The 10,704-nt window shown below is 41.1% G+C and overlaps 1 protein-coding gene and 1 long non-coding RNA gene across 2 annotated transcripts; both read right to left on the bottom strand.

Annotated features, from left to right (window-relative positions):
- Positions 1 to 1,789: 1,789 nt before the first annotated feature.
- Positions 1,790 to 3,893, bottom strand: LOC118408887 (zinc finger protein 180-like). Its single transcript, XM_035809746.1, has 4 exons — positions 3,788 to 3,893; positions 2,885 to 3,279; positions 2,070 to 2,127; positions 1,790 to 1,875 (listed from the first exon to the last, which is right to left on the bottom strand). The coding sequence occupies exons 1-4, from the start codon at positions 3,891 to 3,893 to the stop codon at positions 1,790 to 1,792; spliced, it is 645 nt and encodes a 214-aa protein (XP_035665639.1).
- Positions 3,894 to 9,050: 5,157 nt separating this feature from the next.
- LOC118408905 lies at positions 9,051 to 10,245 on the bottom strand. Its single transcript, XR_004830372.1, has 3 exons — positions 10,161 to 10,245; positions 9,152 to 9,264; positions 9,051 to 9,115 (listed from the first exon to the last, which is right to left on the bottom strand). It is a non-coding gene; the product is annotated as an uncharacterized LOC118408905 (long non-coding RNA).
- Between the last annotated feature and the right edge of the window lie 459 nt (positions 10,246 to 10,704).

Consider the following 10,704-nt stretch of genomic DNA (forward strand, 5'->3'; position numbering starts at 1 on the left):
GAGCTGGGTATTGGAGAGTCCATTCTTACCAAGGGGTTCATTTTTTAAAAGTCATCTTTGGTCTTGTGATTATGTGAAGTCTTTCAGTGGGGTTATTTTTGGACTGGTCTACTTTGCAATTTTATATGGGGTGCTCTGGAAGAGTCCATTCCTGCAAGGAGTGGGGTTAAATTCATTTTTTGGACTTTGGTGACTGCTAGTATGTAAAAGTCTTTCAGTGGGTGTATTTTTGGACTGGTCTACTTTGTAATTTTACATGGGGTGCTCTGAAAGAGTCCATTCTTGCAAGGGGGGGGGGGGTAAATTCATTTTTGGACTTTGGTGACTGCTAGTAGTAGTATGTAAAAGTCTTTCAGTGGGGTTATTTTTTGACTGGTCTAATTCGCAATTCTACATGGGGTATGCTGGAAGAGTCCAATCTCGCATGGAGAAGGCATTTTTTAAATCTATTTTTGGACTTTGGTGATTATGTCAAAGTCCTATTTTAGCGGATATATTTTTGGACTGCTCCATCTTACATATGGGTATGGGTATTCTTGTACACAGAGGGGGGATTTTTTACAATTCAATTTTGGACGGGTGATGTTTCAAAATTCCATTTTTAGCGAAGTGTTTTTAGACTGGTCTATTTTATCTTGTCATGCACGGGGGACCTTCTGTGATAAATTCAATTTTGGATTCAGTTTCTTACTGTAAATGCATTTAAGTTTGCGGGGATTCAACTTCGCGGTAGCGGGAAAAAGGACTTTTCGCGGTGGATTTAATTTCGCGGCAGCACCATGCACTGTAGTATCTAAATGCCCTGGAAAAATGTTTGCGGTGGTTTTAAATTCATGGTGAAATGGCCAACGCGAAACCGCGAACATAAATCCACCGAGAACATTTCCGCATTTACAGTATTCAAAAGGCCATGTTTTAGCAAGAGTATTTCTGGAATGGTCTATTGTGCAACTTCACATGGGGTGCACTTGAGTCCATACTTACACAGGGGGATTTTGTAAGATTCATTTTTGGGTTAAACCGTCATTAGTAAAAGTGATATTTCAAATGAGTAATTTTTGAACAGTCTATTGTTCCTTGGGGAGGGAGATGGCTGAAATATGCTGTATTTGCTCTCAAGCAAATGTCTGGCTTTCTAGTTTGAACTTATTGTTTAACAGAATTGTGTCCTTTCCGGTGCATGAATGTATTCAATAACTGACGTTGTTACTTTAATGACGTTGTCACGTAAATATAGTATGCAAAAACTTGTACCTCCTTTTTCTTATAGCACTAGTGTAACAATAACGTAGAATAAATCAACAGTATTTGATCATGAAAAATTTATAGTGAAAACATTTGCTACTCAAAGCTGAACCACGAAAATGAAAATGTCGATGTATACCGCCATTTCTGCTCAGTGATATTAAATATATGTAAGTCCAAACTACAGATTATGGGGCATTATTTTCCAATAGCTTATGTATCAATGAATACACAATTAGCCGAACTTTTGCAAAATTACTATTTGTTACAACATGCTTTTGCCAGATCTTCTCATAGGTCTATTGAACTCTTCTAGTACTATCATTAGACAGGTAATTGGTCACAGTTCTTTGCAACAATAACAAAAGACTTTCGTTCAAGAAAAAAGCAAGTTAGTGTGAAAAATGCTCTGGAAAGAGTTGTCCTCCGCCCACTCTCCTTGCACATGTAGGGTTTCTCACTAGGGTGTTTTGTTAGGTCCAAATCACTTCTACTACTACAACTACTAACAACTACTACTACTACTTCTACTACTAGGTCAAAATCACATTTCTGAATCACACTGGTCACCTTTATAGGGTTTGGTACCAGTGTGTTTTGTCATATGTTTGTTCAAACTGGACTTACGTCCTGCAGAATAGTCACACTGGTCACACTTGTAGGGTTTTTCACCTGTATGGGTTCTCATGTGTTCAGATAAGGTAGATTTCCGAGCTGCCCTGTACCCACACTCCCCACACATGTAGGGTTTTTCTCCTGTGTGCTTTTTAAGGTGTTGGTCCAAATCACTTTTTTGTGCTGCAGAATAATCACAGTCGTCACACTTGTAGGGTTTGTCACCGGTGTGGTTTGCCAGATGAATGTCCAAACTGTACTTATTTCCTGCAGAATAGTCACACTGGTCACACTTAAAGGGTTTTTCTCCTGTATGAGTTCTCATATGTCGGGATAAGTTAGACCTTAGATATGTCCTGTACCCACACTCCCTACACATGTAGGGTTTCTCACCGGTGTGTTTTGTAAGATGCTGGTCCAAAGTGGATTTCTCTGCTGCAGAATAGTCGCACTGGTCACACTTGTAGGGTTTTTCACCTGTGTGAGTTCTCATATGTCGGGATAAGTGAGCCTTTTGAGTTGTCCTGTACCCACACTCCCCACACATGTAGGGTTTCTCTCCAGTGTGTTTGGTCAGATGTTTGTCCAAATGGGATTTCCGTGCTGCAGAATAGTCACACTGGTCACACTTGTAGGGTTTTTCTCCGGTATGAGTTCTCATATGTATGGATAAATTAGACTTGTAAGCTGCCCTGTAACCACACTTACCACACATGTGGGGATATTCACCTGTATGAATTATCATATGTTTGGATAAGTAAGATTGCCGAGTTGTCCTGTACCCACACTCCCCACACATGTAAGGTTTCTCACCGGTGTGTTTTGTCAGGTGGTCATCCAAATGGGATTTCCGTGCAGCAGCATAGTCACACTGGTCACACTTGTAGGGTTTTTCTCCGGTATGGATTCTTGCATGTTTGGAGAGATCTGACCGCAGAGCTGTCCTGTACCCGCACTCCCCACACTTGTAGGGTTTCTCTCCGGTGTGTTTAGAAAGATGGTAGTCCAAAGCAGATTTCCCTGCTGCAGAATAGTCACACTGGTCACACTTGTAGGGTTTGTCACTGGTATGTGTTCTCTTATGTATGGATAGGTCTGACTTCTGTTTTGTCCTGAACCCACACTCCCCGCACATGTAGGGTTTCTCAGTATTTAGTTCAGGCATGTTGCTCTCCCCATGTTCTAGCTGTGATGACGAGCCAGTTTTCATCACCTCCCAATAAAACGTCTCCTCACCCGAATCTCTCCCTCCCCTGTCCCGCTGTCCGCCCGTGTCTGTTGTCTTGTTTTGAAGTGGAGCTTCGTCAGGATCCTCTGTTTGTAAACATGGTGACAAGGAATCAGTCTTCTCAACCTTCACATCAAAAGTTCCCGCGCATGAAGCTTGCTCTTCTATGCCATGCTGTCCGGTTATGTCTGCTGTAGGAATAAATAAATTCATTAAATCATAAAGTAGTAGAATGTGGATACAATATGGAAATCACCGTGTTGTAATCGAATCAATAACCACTGTAAAATGATTAGAAATGCATCCAAAATAGCTTTTCAGTGATAAAAGGATGTTCACTTTGATACTTGATGACAAATAGGCAAAAATAACCTTGATACTGTTAACGGCATTGTGGGGCACTGTAGGGGCACTGTTGGGGCATTGCGTTATTTTCTAACTTAAAAAAAAAGTCCTGCCTGCAACCGGCACCTGTAGGTTTGCTTGCGGCACCTCTAGGTTCTGTGAAGGTACATCTGCGTTATCGAACCCCGCAGTGCCACAAGCGTACCCCAAGTGCAGTGAGAGGGTACCGTAACAGTTTTCTGTCGAGTTAAGGAAAACAGTGTACTCTTTCTATATACAAAAATGATGCAGAAGTTCTACTTGTCTGGTACCTCCTAGTGTATGTTTTGTTCTCAGGGTGGTTAGGGCACAAACCTTTAGTCTCGTTCCCAGGGTGGCCAGAACGCAGGTCTTCAGTCTCGTTCTCAGAGTGGCCTGGACGCAAACCGTCAGTAGAACCTCCACAGCTGAGATTAGCCATCTCTGTTCTGGGAAATAAATGGCAGAAGGAAAAAGACAATGCATATTAACGAAACAAATCTTAAATACCAGGGCTGCACTAAAAAAACAACAACTTGAAACTCTACAAAACAGACCAATCTTGAAGCCTGTGATGAAAAAGAAAACGACTTATGCAACCGCAGCAGCACCGCTTGTGACATATACTATCTGCTAAGGTCCTTTAATGCAGAGTCCAGCATTTGTATGTGCAGATAGTGATAGAACATAAGCATGCAATCACAGACAACACTGGAATAGAGTAGACGTTTTCGATTAAGGAGTCTTACTCCACGAAACAAAGAAAACATTTTTTGTTGTTGCTTTAGCCCGTTCTGAGAGCGTTACAGGACTTCGAACACGTACTGGCAGAAATTTGCCCCCCTCCCATCCATACTCAGATGATAGTACAATATCTGCATGATAAAGCTTTTTTTCACTCCCCACGCTTTAACAAATGTATGCAGAGACAACGACAAAGACTTTGTGAGACCGCTGGAACTCTTACCTCGTCCGTGTCGCCTAGAAGTATCGTTAAAACCGAGTTTTTTAAAGTACTGCCAAAAGGCAACAAGAGCAGGACACATCCAGGGGCAAACAAAGGTGAAAGGTCAAAGTGTAAACAGACCTGATTACCTCACCCAGCTAATGTAACCGCTTGTAGATTGACGGAGTTGCGGAGAATGCTGTAATTTAGTGTAAAATCCGGTGATATTAACGGGATTATATTTCCTTCGCGATAGTTAGCAAGTTCTTGTTTTTTTTTAGTTAGTAAATAAGTATTTTCCTTTCCTGTTACATTTGTGGACGTAACCGCTATATGTGCGGTTCGACGAACACTCGTACGTGAATTTTGTACGCTATTTGCGTATCAGCACAAGGACGATTCGGCACAGGAACCCAAAATCTACATTTTGAACGAAATTAGCCCCAAAGTTGGCAACTTTGAAGTGGCGTATGCCAAACGTTTGAAGTCTTGTGGAGATATACACTCCTGTGCCAAATCTGCGAGATTTAGTTTCAATACCAAGGTACAGGAGCCTGGATATACATTTTTGGTGTGAAAATTGTAACAAATGTCATTTTTAAAGTGGTGTATACAAAAACTGTTAATTAAGTCCTTTGTGCATATGTTGGTGGTCTGGCAATTCTCTTTTAGCCTCTACCAGACTCCGTGGATCGCTGGTCAGTGAAAAGGCGGCATGAGTCTTCATGTTGCGTTGTCACCTGATATTTTTTTTACCTTCGCCAAGAAGGCTATATTTTGGGTAGCGTTTGTGTGTGTGTATGTATGTTTCTGTGTGTTTGTAGAGTCCCACCATAACCCAAGAACGCCTGAATGGATTGTATTGATATTTGGTATGCTGGTAGGTATTGATGAGACCTAAAAATAATTTGATTTTGAGCCTCCTAGCGGCTTGCTATGGTACTGCAGCGGAACATCCGGGTTTGATATCTCGAGTTCTGAACATGCTGTGGCTATGATTTTGAGTGGTAGACATGTCTTGATGCCGAGAGTAAGTGGTATAGGTTAGGGCCCCCTAGCGGCTTGTCTTAGAACTGCAGGGCAGGTTTAGTGTCAGACTTTAAAAGGAAATAACTCAAGAAGGGGTTAACGGATTGTTATGATTTTTGGTATGTAGATAGCTTAAGTGATGCTTCATATAATGAAATAATGATTATGCAAATTGGTATCTAATTTGCATAATTAATGAGGAAATCGTGTAAACACGCCCAGTTCCATTATAGGTCCATTGCAACATATGACATTTTTAACTGAGAAGCAGAAGAATATTAATTGATACATATTATGCAAAATAAAGACCTAATTTGCATAATTAATGAGAAAATGCTATAATGTCATTGTGGTAAATGACGGGAACTTCTTACTTGTAGCATTTGGAAGCTATGTACAGGTGAACATCATTGAACATGAATTATGCAAATGAGATCCTCATTTGCATAAATTATCAGAAATTGCGACAAAAGCTTCCTTTCTTAACATATATTGCGCACGTCTGTTGTGTGGTGGACTAGATGATCAAGTTATATAATTTATGCAAATGTGAGCCTTATTTGCATAATTAATGACAAACCCAATTAATACAGCAGTTGTAAAAGATCGAATCATTTGGCGAAGGTATGGGGTCGTGGGACTCTAGTTTGATATATGTTGACATGTCAGTAATTACTTCGGGTGGCATCAATAAATGTGATCTGCGAGGATATCTTGAAATAAACATGGCTGTCTAAATGCACAGTTTCTGCTATGGGCACACTTTGAAACCGGGTCCGGTCGGGTTGCTTTCAGGAACAAAAATGTGCCATATAAAAGACAACAGAATACACAAAATGTAAAAAAAATGGTCACCAGCATAATTTGTATGAATTATTTGATAATCACTTATTTTATTTGTTTCCGCAAACATCCTGGTCGGGCCCTGGTTACCTTCGCTAGAATGGCAAGGTTATACTTTGGGTAGCGTGTGTCAGGATGTATGTTTGTAGAAGACCAGCATAAGTCAAGAACCCCTGGAAGGATTGTATTGATATTCGGTATGTGGGTAGGTATTAATGAGACCTAGAAACGATTAGATTTTGGGCCCCCTAACGGGCTGTTATGGTACTGCAGCGGAACTTCCTGGTTTGATATCTTCAGTTCTGGCCATGCTTAGGCTTTGATTTTTGAGTGGTGGGCAGATCTTGATACCGAGAGCAAGTCGCATAGGCTTGGGCCCCCCTAGTGGCTTGTTTTGGAACTGCAGGGCAGGTTTAGTGTCAGACATTGAAAGGGAATAACTCAAGAGGGAGTAGATGGATTGTTATGATTTTTGGTATGTAGATAGCTTGAGTGATGCCTCATATAGATACATATTAATTCTGCAAATTGGAACCTAATTTGCAAGATTAATTAGGATATTGTCTAAACACGCTCAGTTCAATTATGGGACCATTGCAACATGTGACATTTGTAACTAGAAAAGAGAAGAATATTTACTTCTTACTTATAGCATTTGGAAGTTATGTACAAGGGAACATCGTTGAACATTAATCATGCAAATGAGGCCCTAATTTGCATAAATTATCAGAAAATGCGATAAAAGCCTTCTTTCTCAACAGATTGCGTACGTCTGTTGCTTGGTGATGATGATCAAGTTACATAATTTATGCAAATGTTAACCTTATTTACATTATTAATAATAAACACAATTAATACAGCAGTTGTAAAAGATAGAATTGTGTGGCGAAGGTATGGGGTCGTTGAGCTCTAGTTTAGAAATGTAATGGAAGCAGTACTTAACTTTCCCCAAACAATCTAGTGAAGAGGGCTGTAGTAATAGATGCCGACAGTTGTATCAGGAATTCTCCCCTATTTTGGAGGTTTCGTGAAGAAAATCGATACACGTTTTAATCATAAAGCTGAGTACAGCTAAAACTCACAGAAAACTCCCCACATACAGCTGTATATACTTATTGTTCACAGCATTACATTATGGAATAAAACAATACATGTAACAATAGTGTATTTGATAGTCCCAACATATCAAAATGTGTGTTAGAGCTAACACTGGATAGCAAATAGTTTACCGAGACACGTACGAAAACACAAAAAAAGACATTTGTCATACAGTAGAAGCCAGTTAATTGCACGACGGATTAACGCACATTTCTGTTAACTGCACGGAAAACCCAAATCCCAAACCAGTGCAGTCCAGCTAGATAACTCGCATTATTGCACGAAATCCACTGGAAAATAGGCTATGCAATTAAGCGGCTTCTACTGTACTCTACATTCACGGATTTAAGTGAAGCGTGCAATAACACACATCTACCCTTGAGGTCGTAAAAGCATGTATGAACAAACAAATCTTATTTATCATCTAAACTACCATAATTCATATAGCAATAACTTTACCTCTACATACATTAGGGCTTCTCTCCAGCTTTTTTTTCACGTTGTCATCCCAAAGGGCTTACCGTCTTATGAAAATTTGTGTTGTACCGATATGTTATTTGTAAACCTATGCAATCAGCTGTGCTGCCTATAGGTCTGTGTACCGTCGCATTTTGAATAAACAAAAGGGCTTTCTGTGCTGCAGAATAGTAGCACTGGTCACACTTGTAGGATTTTCTGTGGCGTGAGTTTTGATATGTTCGGACAGTTCTGTCTTTCAAGCTGCCCTGTACCCACATTTGTCACACATGTAGGGTTTCCATAGATGAATGTCTATATGGGATTTTTTTTTATATGGGATTTCTGTACTGCAGAAAAGTCACACTGGTCACATATGTAGGGTTTTTCACCGGTATGGGTTTGCATATGTCTGGATAGGTCTGACTTGTATGTTGTCCTGTACCCAGACTTCCCACATGCACTTGTAGGGCCTTTCTCCAGGATTTTCGTGCATCAGAATAGTCACACTGGTCACACTTGTAGGTTTTTTTTACCAGAATGAGTTTTCATGTGTCGGGATAAGCCGCCCTTGCGAGCTGTCCTGTACCCACACTCCCCACACATGTAGGGTTTCTCTCCAGTGTGGTTTGCTTGATGGGAGACCAAAGTGGATTTCTGTGCTGCAGAATAGTCACACTGGTCACACTTGTAGGGTTTGTCACCGGTATGAATTCTCATATGAAGGGATAAGTTGAACTTGCGAGCTGTCCTGTACCCGCACTCTCCACACATGTAGGGTTTCTCACCGGAGTGTTTTGTCATGTGGTCATCCAAATAGGATTTCCGTGCTGCCGTATAGTCACACTGGTCACACTTGTAGGGTTTCTCTCCTGTATGAGTTCTCATATGTCTGGATAAGTCAGGCTTGCGAGTTGTCCTGTACCCACACTCCCCACACATGTAGGGTTCCTCACCAGTGTGTCTTGCTAGATGGGAGTCCAAATTAGCTTTCTGTGCAGCAGAGTAATCACATTGGTCACACTTGTAGGGTTTCTCACCTGTATGAGTTCTCATGTGTTTTGATAAGGTAGATTTCAGATTTGTCCGGTACCCACACTCCCCACACATGTAGGGTTTCTCACCGGTGTGTTTTGTTACGTGTATGACCAAAGCACATTTTTGTGCAGCAGAATAATCACACTGGTCGCACTTGTAGGGTTTATCACCGGTGTGTTTTGATCGATGTCGGTCCAAATTGGATTTCCGTGCTGTCGCATAGTCACACTGGTCACATTTGTATGCCTTTTCTTCTTCTGTCTCGTTCCCAGGGTGGCCAGGGCACAGACCTTCAGTCTCGTTCCCAGGGTGGCCAGGGCACAGACCTTCAGTCTCGTTCCCAGGGTGGCCAGTGCGCAAACCTTCAGTAGAACCTCCGCAGCTGGGACTCGCCATGCCTTTTCTGTTGAGGGGCAACAAATGATAGTAGGAAAATCAGGGCTCGAAATTCATTTGGGGGGGGGGGGGGTACGTGCACTGGTGTACCCAACCTAGAAAATTGGGTAAACCAAAACATTTTAGGTGTACTACATAAAATAAAGTAGAATATCTAATTTAGTAATTTCAATGGTAGTAATTTGAACGAGTTCTTCAAAAATCGGAACAGGGATACTTGCTTTGACATTTTCCCGCTGTTTCTGACATCCAGGAATTGATTTGTAACACCAAATTTGGCCAACCCAGAGATCTACGATGTTAAGAAAATGTACAAATTTAACATGTTCTCGTCCCAGCAGCTATCCTAGGAAGTACCCCAAAACTCCTGAAACAAATGATGTCGTGTTTCGACACATGACAGTCAGTGGTCTCAATGTAAGAATTCTGAGGGGCGAGTAAGAACAGAAAGAAACAAACATGCCGACAACCGGGATCAAACCCGGGTCGGCAGATTACAAATCCAACGTGCAAAAGAGCCCTTGGCGTGGTCAGTTTGGCAGTACTTGAACTCCACTCTTGCACCCAATAATTTTGGGTGCACAAACAAGAGCCCTGATAATAGTATATATGCTACATATACTTGACAGATTCAATCCACTTTAAGCTTTATTCAGTGTTTCAATGGTGTCTCATTCTGTCCTGTCTTACACAGAAGTACAAATAGTGGTCTGTGTTCTCCCTTGTCTTACATATAATAAAGTTAAAGAAGAAGAAAACACTTCCTGTGTGCACAGACCACTGCCCCCCTCCCCACCCTTCGTCAGACAACCGTGCAGTATTTGGGTTTTTAGCCGCTAATTTTTTAAACAAATGCACGTAGACACTAAAACAGAGACTTCATAAGGCGGTTAACACTCTTACCTCGTCCGTGTTGTCGAGAAGTACCGTAAAAATCCTTTTTTTTTCGCGCTGGAACAAAGATACACCACACCTCATTCTATCCGGGGTCATAAGAAGGTAAAAGGTCAAAGGGCATACACGCCTGATTACCCAGCTCACTCAGAATTGTGAATCCGCCAGCTGCTTGCAGATTGACGGAGTTGCGCTAGCAATAAATGCACGGTAAAATCGCTATCAGATTTTACCATCGCTTCTTTTTTTGAGGTTGGGAATTTGTCATGCGTTTTGTTCATGATTTGAACATAATGTTTGACAGAATTGTATCGTTTCCGGTGCATGTATGTATTCAATAACTGACGTTGTCACTTTAATGACGTTGTCACGTAAATTTAGTATGCAAAAATTTGCACCTCCTCTATTCTTACGGCACTAGTAAAACAATAACGTAGAATTAACCAACAGTATTCGCTCATGAGACATTTAAAGTGAAAACCTTTATTTCTGAAAGTCGAACCACGGAAATGAAAATGTCAACACATACCGCTATTCGTGAACAGAAATACAT

The sequence above is a fragment of the Branchiostoma floridae genome, unplaced genomic scaffold (genome assembly GCF_000003815.2).
Source record: "Branchiostoma floridae strain S238N-H82 unplaced genomic scaffold, Bfl_VNyyK Sc7u5tJ_490, whole genome shotgun sequence".
Lineage (NCBI taxonomy): Eukaryota > Metazoa > Chordata > Leptocardii > Amphioxiformes > Branchiostomatidae > Branchiostoma > Branchiostoma floridae.

What these genes read in the sequence shown, in the direction of transcription:
- LOC118408887 (XM_035809746.1), bottom strand. Translation starts at nt 3,893, where the DNA reads ATGGCTAATCTCAGCTGTGGAGGTTCTACTGACGGTTTGCGTCCAGGC. An exon ending in CCCTGGGAACGAGACTAAAG is followed by an intron (nt 3,280 to 3,787) that starts GTTTGTGCCCTA and finishes TTATTCCTACAG; the next exon opens with CAGACATAACCGGACAGCAT. An exon ending in ACCAGTGTGACTATTCTGCA is followed by an intron (nt 2,128 to 2,884) that starts GCAGGGAAATCT and finishes ACTATTCTGCAG; the next exon opens with GAAATAAGTACAGTTTGGAC.